The 16,014-nt window shown below is 37.3% G+C and overlaps 3 protein-coding genes across 9 annotated transcripts in view; 1 reads left to right on the top strand and 2 right to left on the bottom strand.

The window, feature by feature from the left end:
- The window catches only part of LOC145505932 (neurotrypsin-like), a 74,870-nt gene extending 65,455 nt beyond the window's left edge, over nucleotides 1–9,415 (top strand). Inside the window, 1 exon segment of the mRNA XM_081489298.1 lies at nucleotides 7,595–9,415. Within this exon segment, the coding sequence (XP_081345424.1) occupies nucleotides 7,595–8,064 (470 nt within the window). The 3' untranslated portion in view covers nucleotides 8,065–9,415.
- The window catches only part of LOC145506642 (uncharacterized), a 150,076-nt gene that overhangs the window by 105,773 nt on the left and 28,289 nt on the right, over nucleotides 1–16,014 (bottom strand). The window lies entirely within an intron of this gene.
- LOC145506669 (uncharacterized) overlaps nucleotides 1–16,014 on the bottom strand; it is an 82,350-nt gene that overhangs the window by 51,340 nt on the left and 14,996 nt on the right. The window lies entirely within an intron of this gene.

Below are 16,014 nucleotides of genomic sequence, written 5' to 3'. Positions count from 1 at the left end.
GATGCTGCAGCTGAAGCTCCAGTACTTTTGCCACTTGATGTGAAGAGTCAGTTCATTGGAAAAGACCTTGATGCTGGGGAAGATTAAGGATAGGAAGAAAAGGGTGTGACAGAGAATAAGATGGTTGGATGGCATGGTCAGCTCAATGGAGATGAGTTTGATCAAACTCCAGGAGACAGTGAAGGTCAGGGAAGCCCTACATACTGCAATCCATGGTGTCACAGAGTCGGACATGACTTAGTGACTGAGCAACTACAACTCTTTTAATACTGTTCACGGGGTTCTCAAGCAAGAATACTGAAGTTCTTTGCTATCCCTTCTCCAGTGGACCACGTTTTGTCAGAACTCTCCACCATGACCTGCCCATCTTTGGTAGCCCTGCATGGCATGGCTCATAGCTTCACTGAGTTGCACAAGGCTGTGATCCATATGATCATTTTGGTTAACTTTCTGTGATTGTGGTTTTTGTTCTGGAGGCTGTGAAATTACAGTTTTTATTTCTTCTGTCTGACCTTGGATGGATGATCATAAGAGGATTATTCAGGCTTCCTTATGGGAGGGACTGGCTGTGGGGAAACTGGATATTGCTCTGTTGGGCAGGACCATACTCAGTCTTTAAACTAACTGACTGCTTGTGAATGGGGTCGAAGCTCCAATACTTTGGCCACCTGGTGTGAAAAGCCAACTCATTGGAAAAGACCCTGACACTGGGAAAGATTGAAGCCAAGGGGAGAAAGGGGCAGAGGAGGATGAGGTGGTTAGACAGCATCACTGACTCAGTGAGTTTGAGCAAACTCCAGGAGATAGTGAAGGACAGGAAGGCCTGGCTTGCTGCAGTCCATGGGGTCACAAAGAGTCAGATACTAGTTAGTGACTGAATAAAAACAACAGCAAATCTTTTTATAGTTTCAAACTGTTTCTTTTCAGTTGAGTCAAAAGAAGTATTGCATATCTTTTTTACAATAGCATAGTTCTCAGGCAGAGCACTAAATAAGCTTCAGTCAACACTTCCACACAAATAACCAACCAAGACCTACTGTACAGCAAAGGGAACACTGGTCACTGTAAGGTAACAACCTAAATTGATAAAGAATCTGAACAAATAATAGATACATGTATATGTATAATTGAATCACTTTGCTGTACACCTGGAACTATCACAATATTATTGATCAACTGTTCTTCAAAATGGGCTACCCAGGTGGCTCAGTGTAAAGAATCTGCCTGTCAATGTGGGAGATACAGTTTTGATCGCTGAGTTGAGAAGATCCCCTGGAGCAGGAAATGGCAACTCGCTCCAGTATTCTTGCCTGGAGAATCCCAAAGACAGAGGAACCTGCTGGGCTACAGTCCATGGGGTTGCAAAGAGACAAACATGATTGTGGAACTGAGCATAATAGCAGTAGGATTTCCTGGTATAACTCCAGGAATCCACTTTTGAATAATTCTTTACACAAAAACCTTCACTGATTTAGAGCTAACTACACTCTCTCCTTTTTATGCTACTCTAGGGTTTGAGGAGCTAGACTAGACAAGTGTAGGGGTTCTAAAGCAATCTCTCTAACCAGAACCATAGCTATTTAAGTAGAGGCTGGATGACCACTCAATGGATCATTCTGAACGGATTTCAAACTTTTATGAGCTGTAGGAGTGATGATTTTGCCCATACATGCTAATTCTCTGATCTGACTCTGCTTTTCATACCCGAGTTGAAAGACAAGTTCAAGATATTTTAATGATGACACTTCAGCAAAATCCTTATCACACAGAGTTCTTTAGATAGTTTAAAATCTGCATTCAGGCTTTTACATCTGCTATCACAAATATTATTATAGCACTATAATATTGGAGTGTCCTTTCAAACTAGGTTTGGTCATGGGGTTTCAGTTTTATTAAACTCTTTTTTTTCATAACACATGTTGCTCACAGTGACACATTCTCTGGAGCCAATGAGAATTATGTACAAATTATTTTCTTCTTATTAATGCAATTATATTTGAAAATTGTAAGTATTTTTCTACATAAGAATATTTCTGAGTTTAATTGATTTAAATATATTTACAAAATAATTTCATACATCGATGTTTCTGTTCATGGATGTTTGTAATGGGCTTACAGTTGGTGATATCAAACATTTCATTCTGCTTTAGTTATAAAACAATAATTTTTTTTTCTTTATTTTTTTTTAATAAATTTATTTATTTTAGTTGGGGGCTAATTACTTTACAATATTGTAGTGGTTTTTGCCATACATTGACATGAATCAGCCATGGGTTTACATATGTTCCCCATCCTAAACCCCCCTCCCACCTCCCTCCCCATCCCATCCCTCTGGGTCATCCCATTGCACCAGCCCTGAGCATTTGTCTCATGCATCGAACCTGGAGTGGTGTTCTGTTTCACATATGATAACATACATGTTTCAAAACTATTGTCCCAGAACGTCCCACCCTCACCTTCTCCCTCAGAGTCCATAAGACTGTTCTATGCATCTGTGTCTCTTATTCTGTCTCGCATATAGGGTTATCGTTACCATCTTTCAAATTCCATATATATGCATTAGTATACTGTATTGGTGTTTTTCTTTCTTGCTTACTTAACAATAATTTAATATAAGGATTCTGATCCAGGATTTAGTGCTCTGGTTTCTAAATTCCCCTTGGCAAATGGCATTCTTATTCTTTGTCTTATATTTCTTTGCTATGAATTGTAAATATCATTGCTTATTTCTCTATACCATATGGATTTATAAATTAAATTTAAATGAGTGAAATAGATGCTTTAATCATCTTTAAATATAATTGAATAAGGGAACTATTTTCATTAATATCTTGTTAATCTAATTCCAGAATTGTCAAAAAAACAACTATTTTGAGAAGTACTGGTGTGAAAACTTCACCTGGTGTGAAGTTCCAGTAGTACAATAGGATTCATAATTATCAATTAGTGTACGTCTGAAAACAATATTTAAAAATTATGATTTGCATAAGCGTAGATCAATCAATACAAATTATTATAATAAAAATTAAAAATCAGATGATTTTCTACCTGAATGCTTATTTTATATAATATTAAATATTAAGGCTTCATAATAAACTCAACTGTTTTCCAATACCAAATTTCACAAGTGGTCAACTTTTTATTTTCTCTAGTCTTAGTGTTTTGTCTACATAGAGACTTTATGTAGAAGTTAAAAATTAAAGATAAGAGACATACAAGTTCTCTACTGTTCAGTTAACTTATATGAAATAATTGGGTTATTGGCAAGATCTACTAATGATGATGCAATACCTCTGAGGTCCTGTTAGTCGTAGCTGAGAAACTTTATATAATTCACCTGTATACAGGACATGTGGTAGTACTTTTAAGGCTATCCAAAGGCACCATTTTTAAGTCAACAAAGATACTTATTGTAGTTGAGCTAGTTGGAATTTTGAAATCTTACTATTTTGCTTCTTTCTTGGTGTACTAACAACTGCTTGGGGCCCTGGCCATGAACCTATGTCAGGCAAGTTCATAGGTAAGTTTCCCTCCCCCCCCCACAAGAAATCTCATAATTAGAGACTCTCAGGTTTAAATTAACCTTAAAATCATATAATCACCACTCATCCACAATGATATGACATTTAAATTGCTTTTTCAGCTTACAAAACATCAAGAAAGATAGACTCAAATAATACTATCAATTTATAAGTAAAAATATTTTGAGTCCTTATTTCTTATGACATATTTACATTAGAATAATAATAAAGTTAGCATTAAATTAGAATAATTATGCAATTCAAATTTGCATCAAAATTTTTCTCCATTTATGTTACAACTCACATATGTTTCAATGACACTGCACAAGTTTTAAAAACATCTTTTAAAAACTACATATTACTCAAAGAGACACATTATGTTTTAATTATCCATTTCTCCACTGTTGAACATTCTATTTCATTCTCAAGTTTCCCATAGCTCTGAAAAATTGTGTAGAATATAACTGTAAATAACAATTTTTCTCTGTTAAAAAATATTTTCCATTAGCGTGTCTTCCTAGAAAGAGTATTGTTGAACAAATTAAAAGTGAAAAATTTATTTCTTCATCATTATTTCTAAACCTTATTAATAAGATCTAACTCTTACTTCTTGACAACTTTTTTTGCTCTGTTGTGGGGTCTCACTTTAGAATAAGGAAATAAAATGAGGCCATTGCACTTTGTTTCCACTCAGGTATAAAATCTTCATCTTGGAGAACTAAAACATGAAGATATTCATCCACTTGTTTTTGGAAAACAATATATTTTTCACAGAATATATTTCATTACATTTATGTTTTCTCTTGTCTTTTCTTTGCAAAATTTCTGGCAAGTTTCCCATCCCATTAGTCATCCAGTAGCCTGTAACCAGGAAGGATGGATGACTGATCCTATAGTAAGATGGGAGGAGGCATAGGAATCATATAGCAGAAACATAAAGGAGTGAGAAGGTTATGCATATCATGGATGTATGAACTGCTGCTATTTGGTACTGAAATGTCAGATAGTAAGTGTAATTAGCAGGGAAACACCTCGTGACATTGTGTGGAAAAATATATGTTTATATACACAGTTTTGGTCCAAGAAATATTTATTGAACGTGTGAGCTTATAATAGGTACTCCCTGATATCTCAGTTGGTAAAGAATCTGCCTGGAATGCAGGAGACCACGGTTGGATTCCTGGGTCAGGAAGGTCCGCTGGAGAAGAGATATGTTACCCACTCCAGTATTCTTGGGCTTCCCTTGTGGCTCAGATGGTAAAGAATCCACCTGCAATGCAGGAGACCTGGGTTCAATCCCAGGGTTGGGAAGATTCCCTGGAAAAGGGAAAGGCTACCCACTCCAGTATTCTGGCCTAGCGAATTCAATGAACTGTATAGTCCATGGGGTCGCAAAGAGTCGGACATCACTGAGCAACTTTCACTTTCACTTTTTTTTTCCACTTCTTAAGTAAATACTTTATATGTTTGTGTTAGTCTCTGTATACAACGATATATGTGTAGTTCTTTATCTATCTTACCTAGCAATCTATTATTTCTTTCTCTTCCATACTTATTATTCCATATTATTTTTTTTAGAACTTTGAAAATAAGGATTTCCTTTGCTTGAAAGATCCTTGTGTACTGAACACCCATGCAAGAGCTTCTATACCCAAGTCTATAAAAGCTGTAAATGTACTGAAAATGACTATATTAAATCATATCGTAATAGAATTTTGAAAAAATAGAAGTATCAAATAATGAACACACTATCTTAAAAATAAATTAATCCAGAAAATACTATTTCCTATAGGCAATTAAAAATATTCATATTAACATGATACAGTGTATCAGAAACTAAATTTTAGGAGTTCACCTTCCTTTCAAATGTTTATTTCTGTTTCTCATCAGTTCAGTTCAGTTCAGTTGCTCAATCGTGTCTGACTTTTTGCAACCTCATGAACTGCGGCACACAGGGCCTCCTTGTCCATCACCAACTCCCGGAATTTCCCCAAACTCATGTCCATTGAGTCGGTGATGCCGTCCAACCAACTCATCCTCTGTCGTCCCCTTCTACTCCTGTCCTCAATTTTTCCCATCATCAGGGTCTTTTCAAATGAGTCAGCTCTTCACATCAGGTGGCCAAAGTATTGGAGCTTCAGCTTCAGCATCAGTCGTTCCAATGAACACCCAGGACTGATTTCCTTCAGGATGGACTGGTTGGATCTCCTTGCAGTCCAAGGGACTCTCAAGAGTCTTCTCCAACACCACAGGTCAAAAGCATCAATTCTTCGGCACTCAGCTTTCTTTGTAGTCCAGTTCTCACATCCATATATGACTACTGGAAAAAACATAGCCTTGACTAGATGGACCTTTGTTGGCAAAGTAATGTCTCTGCTTTTTAATATACTGTCTAGGTTGGTCATAACTTTCCTTCCAAGGCGTAAGCATCTTTTAATTTCATGGCTTCAGTCACAATCTGCAGTGATTTTGGAGCCCCCCAAAATAAAGTCAGCCACTGTTTCCACTGTTTCCCCATCTATTTGCCATGAAGTGATGGAACCGGATGCCATGATCTTAGCTTTCTGAATGTTGAGCTTTAAGCCAACTTTTTCACTCTTCAGCAGGAAAAAAAAAAAGAGCACTTGAAATCCTTCTAGGTTTATGGTCAGGGGACGCAGTCATGATTTACCTATCCATGTTAGTCTATCAGTCGTGTCCCACTCTTTGCAATCCCATGACTATAGACTGCCAAGCTCTTCTGTCCATGGAATTCTCCAGGCAAGAATGCTAGAGGGGTTGCCATTTTCTCCTCTAGGGGATCCTCCTGACCCAGGGATTGAACCCAGTTCTTCTGCATTTCATGCAGATTCTTTACCAGCTGAGCCACCAAGGAAGCCCTATTTGCACATGGTGAATGGAAATTTATCAAACATTTGCTCATCACCTAATAGGTTTCAGGCACTGAAGCCATAGTGGCAGATTCTATGGTAAGAGCCCCAAGTGGTGCTAGTGATAAAGAACCCGCCTGCCAATTCAGGACACATAAGAGATGTGGGTTCAGTCCCTGGGTTGGGAAGATCTCCTGGAGAAGGGCATGTCAACTCACTCTAGTATTCTTGTCTGGAGAATCCCATGGACAGAGGAGCCTGGCAAGCTATAGTCCATACAGTCACAAAGAGTTAGACACGACTGAAGTGACTTAGTATGCAGGCACCCATGCTAAGAGTGGAAACAGAGCTGAAAAACTTTAGTGTTCTGGATGGTTCCAATTGTAGTGTGTCATCAGTGCAATACATATTTCCTTATATTCAATGCTTGTGATAGATACTTGTCGATGTTATATTTCTTTCCACAGTTAGAGCTGAGGGTTCAAATGTAAATTCACATGGAATAGAAAATAACTCCTACCTGTGTGTAGCAATTCTCAACTTACAAGATACATCTGAAAATTATAGTTTGTAAGCTGATGGACAGAGCGAAGGGCTCATGAGGCACTGAGATGACTTTGCAGAATCACTTTGAGCTGAACTAAGAGAAGAATCCAGCTCTTACGTAGACAGAACACTGATTTCTCAATAAATTACACACCAGACATTGCTCTAAAGGTGTTTAACAGGTGACAGGTGCTAGGGGTCTGTAGAAATGGAAATCATCTTGGAAAAATTTTAAAAAGGCTTGAAACAAGAACTGAGACAAAAGTGACAAGGAGATGGTTCATAGTAAAATAATCATTCTTCCTTTGTTGTAAGAAATTCAGATCAAATTTCTTTCATGGTTAATCAGTATCGTTTTTTGGGGGTTTTTTTGTGTGTTTTTTTTTTTTTTTTTTTTTTTACTTATTTGTAGATAATTCAGGACGTAGGAAGGTATTACTTCCTAAATGGATGTCCTCACACCTCCCAACAACGTGACTGAATTTGTTCTCTTGGGACTCACACAGAATCCACACTTGCAGAAAATTCTCTTCATTGTCTTTTTGCTCATTTTCCTGTTTACTGTGTTGGCCAACCTGCTCATTGTCATCACCATCTCTCTCAGCCCCATGCTTTCTGTTCCCATGTACTTCTTTCTCACTCACTTGTCCTTCTTAGATGGCATCTTCACCTCTGTCACCACCTCCAAACTGATCACTGACCTGCTGTACCAGAGGAGAACCATCTCCTGGAGTGGCTGCCTGATTCAGATCTTTCTGGAACACACAGTGGGAGGTTCAGAGATCATCCTTCTCATTTCCATGTCCTATGACCGCTACGTGGCCATCTGCAAGCCTCTGAGCTACACGACCATCATGCGACAGGGGCTCTGCCAGCTCCTGGTGGTGGTGGCCTGGATTGAGGGGGTCCTACATGCCACCGTGCAGATTATTTTCTTTGTCAACTCGACCTTCTGTGGTCCTGACATCATTGATCACTTCATGTGTAATTTCTTCTCACTGCTGGAACTCGCCTGCAGTGACACCTACAAGCTTGGCATCATGGTGGCAGGTAACACTGCAGAAATGTGTTTAGTTTTTTTTTTATCATGCTCTTCATCTCCTACACAGTTATCCTGCACTCTCTGAAATCCCATGGCTCTGAAGCATGACACAAAGCCCTCTCTACACGTGGCTCCCATTTCACAGTAGTGGTGCCTTTTTTGGTCCCTGTATATTCACCTATATGCGTCCTGTGGTCACCTACCCTGTGGACAAATTCGTGGCTATGTTCTTTGCAATCCTCACTCCCATGTGAAATCCTATCATTTACACAGTGAGAAACACAGAGGTGAAAAATGTCATGAGGAGTTTGTTGAAGAGGAGAGTGACTTAGGCTGTTCATGGTGCCAAGAAAGCGATTGTTTATATGCATTCAGAGGGCTATACCTGTTGTAAAGTGTGAAATAAAAGTAAGAAATTTTGTAGATCATTTAAAAAGAGAGAGAGAGAGATCCAGGAACTAATACTTGTCGGGTTTTTTTTTTTTTTTTTTAATTTTGGCTAGGCATTATTGTAGGCATACTGATATTTTAATGTACACTGCCAAGGTTTCAGTATTCATAGGTTCAGAATAGGCAATGAAAAGAACATTAAATCCACAGTTTGATAATTGTAGAGTAAGAAGTTTTTCTCCAGAGTCTTACTGCTGCTTTTTCAGATTTCTCATATATGTTACTTTGATGAAATTGGCTTTTCCATAGGATTTTAATCTCATTTTTTTTTCCATTTTTACTTACCCTATGGTAAAGCAAACATTGGATAGAAATATTGGGTAAATACATAGTGAAGAGGGAGTTGAATGAGGGAATAATAGCTAATTTTTCCCTGTACTATGGATTTATCAAAAGCAAAATGAGTGTCACTGACAAAAGGAGGAAAGAATATTTTACAATCTATCTCTGATTCTCTTTTTAATAGAGAAGATAGAGCACAAATTTTGAAATTACTCTTAATTTGCTCTCTTTTTCTTAAATATCACTATGGATCACATTTTTTATTGAATATAAAGAAAACATTTTCATTTTTTATACCAAGACTTGAGGAACCATTTGAAACAAGAGTACACATCTCTTTCAAGTATCAACTGAAAAGCATATGGTCAATTTCCAAAGCTGTTGCTCTGTAGATCTGATTCATATAAGTACATTATGTGAACCCTTTATTATCTACCAGGCACACTCACTTCAGTTGATTTATCCTCAAACAAAACTGGTAGTTTCATTATCTTTGTTCCTAATTTACAGGGAAGCAAATTGAAGCCAAGACAGTTTTACTGATTTGCTTGCCTCACATCACACATGCTTCTCCCATAAAGTATGTCCAGGACCTATAACTCTAGAATGAAGTTCCCTTACAAACTTTCAACCTAGGGCTTCTAACTCAGTTTCTTTCAAATGCTTTGTCTGTGGTATGTGTTTTCATGTAGATAAGAAAATTATCTGTGATCTTAATGATTTACCTCTTTTGTGAAGATGGTGTTAATGTGTTGTAGCTTTGTCTCACATTTTATGATATACTTCGGCAGTACAAGTTTATTCATTTTTTGAAAGTTCAAGTTATACTACTTCACTTTTACAAAGAAACATTAGTATGGTAATGGTAATCTAAAATGGAAAAGAATCTCAAATAGACTATATATATATATATATATGCATGATACAGGGTGCTCGGGGCTGGTGCACCGGGATGACCCGGAGGGATGGGATGGGGAGAGAGGTGGAAGGGGGGTTCTGGAAGGGGAAAACATGTACACCCATGGTGGATTCATGTCAATGTATGGCAAAACAAATACAATATTGTAAAGTTAAAAAATAGAAAATAAACTAATCTAAAACAAAAGAAAAAAAGAATATATATATATTATACATATATATATAGATATATATATTTGTAAATAAATCACCTTGCTGTGCACTTGAAACTTACCCAACATTGCAAACTAACTGTGCTTCAATAAAAAAAAGAAATATTTAAAACCTCCTCAACATTTGTATGATTGTGGAGTCTTGTGTTGGCTTTTGTAAAAACAAAAATCCCATTTTTTTTAATTGGTAAAATCAAGTATTGATGTTGTTCTTCATAAAAACCAAATGCTTAAAGTTAACTTCAGAAAGCTGGGAATACCGGTAATGCTCCTCTATATACATGGCAAATACCAGGTCATCCTACATTATTAATAACTGTAAATCTAAGCTTCTCTGACTACAACACAGAAACCCATGTTACTTATCACAGATGTCACTTTCTTAGACTCAATGATGAAGTGGAGCTATTTATTCCATAATTTGAACATAGAGTAATGCTTGAACATGGTACTGGGACGATGGTGTTTAGTAAATTGTGCATAATTATCTCAAATTCATAGGAAACAGCAATTTTTCTCACAATGTCTAGGCCTGGAAAATGATAGAATCAGCATTTAATCTATTAAAATTGTCGTTTGAAATTTCTGGTGAGAATTAAACCTTTCAACAAATCAAGACTAAATGATATATGGTTTATTCTGATGAGAAGGTAAGAGGAAATGAGAGTAATCCAAGGGCAGTGAATAGAAAAGTCTTAAGTAAATGTTGTTTCTACTCTAAGACCAAAGGGAAGATTTGAAGACAGAAAATAAGACCAATGATTGTGTTTTAGGGGGCTATATCAGAGGCTCAATGGAGGAATGAGAAAATTAATGCTGCATGAACTATAAATTTCCAACAGAAAACTTGGAAGGTATCAGAACTGAAGAAGGATGTGTAGGCTGTATGGAATCTCAGTGGGTGAAGTATTGCAGGTTGTAAGTTTAGAGATTTCTTTTCTCTCATTCCCAATAATCTCTTCTGAGGAGCAACTACCATGTGACTTCTTTTGATTCATTAATATATATATAAATATATATATAAATATATATATATCAGGCATAGTTACATTTCTCCTAAAAAGTTAATGAGATAGAATGTCTGGATCTGGTGTATAAGGATATTTTGTTTTAACATGAAATTTTCATTTGGTGAAAATTTTAGGCATTAAGAGACTGAAGTGAGTTCACTAGTGTTGAAAGCCAACGTGAGACATACATTTTGACAGGTTCTTTTCAAACTTTAACTCTCTTATCGTAGGGACAGGTATTAGTTGATCGAGTTTCACTCCATTGTATGCAAGAGGGAAATGAAACTCAATAAAGTAAAAAAGAATATGAAGTCTGTTAGAGTTGGATTTCTATATTCATCTCACTTCACAGAACTCCTCCTGTCATGACGTGAAAACATCAAAACAATGATCTGACCACTGGCCACATTGTGAAGATTGTCACGGAGGCATTCAGTTCAGTTCAGTTCAGTCGCTCAGTCGTGTCCGACTCTTTGCGACCCCATGAACTGCAGCACGCCAGGCCTCTCTGTCCATCACCAACTCCAGGAGTCTACCCAAACCCATGTCCATCGAGTCGGTTATGCCATCCAACCATCTCATCCTCTGTCGTCCCCTTCTCCCCCTGCCCCCAATCCTACCCAGCATTAGGGTCTTTTCCAATGAGTCAACTCTTCACATGAGGTGGCCAAAGTATTGGAGTTTCAGCTGCAACATCAGTCTTTCCAATGAACACCCAGGACTGATCTCCTTTAGGATGGATTGATTGGATCTCCTTGCAGTCCAAGGGACTCTCAAGAGTCTTCTCCAACACCACAGTTCAAAAGCATCAATTCTGCGGCGCTCCGCTTTCCTCACCATCCAACTCTCACATCCATACATGACCACTGGAAAATCCATAGCCTTGACTAGATGGACTTTTGTTGGCAAAGTAATGTCTCTGCTTTTAAATATGCTATCTAGGTTGGCAATAACCTTCCTTCCAAGGAGTAAGCATCTTTTAATTTCATGGCTGCAATCACCATCAGCAGTGATTTTGGAGCCCCCAAAAATCAAGTCTGACACTGTTTCCACTGTTTCCCCATCTATTTCCCATGAAGTGATGGGACTAGATGCCAGGATCTTAGTTTTCTGAACATTGAGCTTTAAGCCAACTTTTTCACTCTCCTCTTTCACTTTCATCAAGAGGCTCTTTAGTTCTTCTTCCCTTTCTGCCATAAGGGTGGTGTCATCTGCATATCTGAGGTTATTGATATTTCTCTCGGCAATCTTGATTCCAGCTTGTGTTTCTTCCAGCCCAGCGTTTCTCATGATGTACTCTGCATATAAGTTAAATCAGCAGAGTGACAATATACAGCCTTGACGTACTCCTTTTCCTATTTGGAACCAGTTTGGTGTTTCATGTCCAGTTCTAACTGTTGCTTCCTGACCTGCATACAGGTTTCTCAAGAGACAGGTCAGATGGTCTGGTATTCCCATCTCTTTCAGAATTTTCCACAGTTTATTGTGATCCACACAGTCAAAGGCTTTGGCATAGTCAATAAAGCAGAAATAGGTGTTTTTCTGGAACTCTCTTGCTTTTTCGATGATCCAGCGGATATTGGCAATTTGATCTCTGGTTCCTCTGCCTTTTCTAAAACCAGCTTGAACATCTGGAAGTTCATGGTTCACGTATTGCTGAAGCCTGGCTTGGAGAATTTTGAGCACTCCTTTACTAGCATGTGAGATGAGTGCAATTGTGCAGTAGTTTGAGCATCCTTTGGCATTGCCTTTCTTTGGGATTGGAACAAAAACTGACCTTTTCCAGTCCTGTGGTCACTGCTGAGTTTTCCCAATTTGCTGGCATATTGAGTGTAGCACTTTCACAGCATCATCTTTCAGGATTTGAAATAGCTCAACTGGAATTCCATCACCTCCACTAGCTTTGTTCGTAGTGATACTTTCTAAGGCCCACTTGACTTCACATTCCAGGATGTCTGGCTCTAGGTGAGTGATCACACCATCGTGATTATCTGGGTTGTGAAGATCTTACATCACTTTATTTCACTCTTAGAATAATTTTTAGTGTTGGGGTTACTTGTATAAAAAATATAGTCATTTTTATGACTCTAAAAGTATTTGCTAAAACATTTCCCAATTAGATAATATGAATGAAGCTGTTTCATTGCAATTTAGAAGACACCGTTTTTTTAAAAACCTGACTTAGAAATCTGTTTTATTCTTATGATAGATCCTTCAGTGCACTTTGTATGTATAAACACTATTAAAAAAAATAAAGTTTACATCAATATTCCACATCTTCCTTTTGAACTATACATTACAAAGCAATTCATAGTAACTGTCTTATTTGACTCTCACAGGTCAACAGCTTGAACAAATGGTACTCTATTTTATCGGAGAGGACTCAGAAGCTTCTGGTTTCTTCAGTGACACATGACTATAAATCTGTAGCTTCTAGATTTTTATATTGGAAACTGAACAATTATTATATTATTTTAATTAACTTTTCATTTTGGAATAATTTTGGATTAATAGAAAAGTTGCCAAGATAATACGGAGCTTCTGTCTACTCCTCAATTATTTCCCCTAATAAATATCATTTAACATTACTAATAGTATATTTGTCAAGACTGTGGAATGAACATTGATTATATTACTCTTAAAGAAGCACAAGATTTTAATCACGTTTCACTAACTTTTCCACTTCTATCACTTTTCTGTTCTAGGGGTCAATCCAGGACAACACAGTATGTTTAATTACCTTTTAAATACTTTCTAATCATAAACCTTGTGATCATAAACTCTGAGGACATTGTCCTCTCTATTGCCTAAGTTTTAACAGGAATTTTGGAAATTCCTTTTATCTAAAAAAAAGAGCATTTTGATTTGTTCGTATTTAATGAGCATTTGATTCTAAAATAGTATTTCTTAGAAACTTCTCAGATTAGGGAAGTACAGAGCCTGAGAATTACTTGTTAGATTAATACAGAGCCTTGCTCTTTCTCTCCACTGTTTGTATTATTTGATTTCCTTTGTACAGTGACACTACCTGTAAAAGAAGTGGACAGCTGAGGATTTGGGCTTCCTAGGTGATGCTAATGGTAAAGAATCTGCCTGCAAATCCAGGAGATAGAAGGGATGAAAGTTTGATCCCTGGGTCGGCAAGATCCCTTGGAGAAGGGCACAACAATCCATTCCAAAATTCTTGCCTGGAGAATCCCATGGACAGAGGGGCCTGGCAGGTTACAGTCCATAAGGCCACAAAAAGTTGGACACAACTGAAGCAACTTAGCACCCACACACGCACACATGAGGGTCTGAAGACTATAAAATTGTATTCAGGGATTATTAAAGACTTAAAATTGTTGCAAATTTAAATGATACCTTATCTCCATTGTGGTAACCAATAAAACTATTTTATATTTGTGAATATGTAAAAGGATGAGTAAAGATATTTGTAAGCCTAGATCATGGTAAAGCAGAAATTAGGAGTTAAAGGATTGTCATTTCTGCTCTGCGTCAAAGGCTCTGGAAGCTTTTTCTCACTGATGGCAATTTTCTCCAGTGCATCTAACTGCATTAATGGTTTTATGAATATCAATATTGCCTTATCTGATTCTTCTAAGAATCTTATCAATAGGTATTGTTATTATACATCATTACAGAATAGAATCTGAGCTCTTGAGAATTTTAAGTAACTTTTCTCACCACATAATATAACTTAGTACAAGAGCTTGGATTTGAACCTAGGTCTCTATGAATCTGGACCTGGTGTCTTTATTTCATTTCAGTGTCTCTGCATATATTGATAGTTTTTACTCTTTAATATATAGTCATTAACTGATCCAATGATCTTATAAGGTTTTTCTCATGCTCTTGTTTGCTTGATGACATACCTGAATATGGAGTTCAGAGTACAGACGCTGTTTAGGAATGCCTAGTACCCTGGAAACAATTTGTTTTAAAGTAAGTAAAAAGACGTGTTGTATATACGTCTGTATATTTGCTAGTTTTATTCATATTTTCAATCATTTTTGTTAGCTGTCAGTGTCATTCATAAAAATCAACTCATTTTTAATTCTTTCAGAAAGCCCAATTATTCTTTTACTTCCCTATATAACAAGCATAGATAGTATGTGTATGTACACACACACACACACACACACACACACACTCACTTGCCACTTGACTCATGAATTTCTCATATATACAGGGAAGGACACAATCATATTTCCCTGGTTGTTTATCAGTAAAGAATCCACCTGCCAATGCAGGAGATACGGGTTCAATCCCTGCATAGGGAAGATCCCCTGGAGAAGGAAATGACAACCCACTCCGAGGTTCTTGTCTGGGAAATCCTATGAACAGAGGAGCCTGACAGGCTACAGTCCATGGGATCACAAAGAGTCAGACATAACTGAACAACTAAACAGCAACAAAGGACAGTCATTCTTCAAAGCTGTGTCTTGCTATAAGAAATGAAGTCAAAAGTTGGAGTAATATCTGGATGAGTAATGGAAAAGCTTTATGTGGGTAACCTGTTTGCTTTTTTAAGTGAGAGAAGAGTCACTAAAATCAGTAAGAGCATTTTATCATAAGCAGCAATTTCACATTTTCCAATTTGACCCTCATTATAATCGTATGAAATGGGTAGGGATGTTATATGTGAATATCCCTACACTACAGTAAGTCATACTGTAAGTAAGTCAACAGACACACACTTGTGAGTACTGCTTGATCTGATTGAGTCACCTTGAATAAATACTTAGCAATTAATAAAGCCTCAGGCTCTGGCTATAGTCAGCATTCTGTTTCTATTCCTTACCTCTGTGGTTACTGTCAGTTTGTATCTGTAAATAATCTGGTCATTACCTTCTGATTCTACATCACTGGCTCTGTGTCATTCATCAAGAAGCATCAGTCAAACATGAACAGAGGAATCAGGTTATAACCTCTACAGTGAATGGAGACTCGAGAGAAGCCCCTCCTGCTCTTGCTAGAAAAATTTTTGCTTCTTTCCCTATAGAGTCAGTCACTTCCATGCTGAAGTCAAAGTTTCTGGGTTAAAACTCCAGAGCCAGTATCTGTTATTTCTTTAATTTTATCTGTTTAAGCATGGGCTTCCTACCAGTAAAACTGGGTAATAAGATCTAACGTGGACTGTTTCCTAGCCACTTAACTCTG

The sequence above is a fragment of the Giraffa tippelskirchi genome, chromosome 1 (genome assembly GCF_054371585.1).
Source record: "Giraffa tippelskirchi isolate mGirTip1 chromosome 1, T2T-mGirTip1v1.2.pri, whole genome shotgun sequence".
NCBI classification, from domain to species: Eukaryota; Metazoa; Chordata; class Mammalia; order Artiodactyla; family Giraffidae; genus Giraffa; species Giraffa tippelskirchi.
Note: the sequence above shows the minus strand (reverse complement) of the source record. Positions and strands in the feature narration are given on the sequence as shown.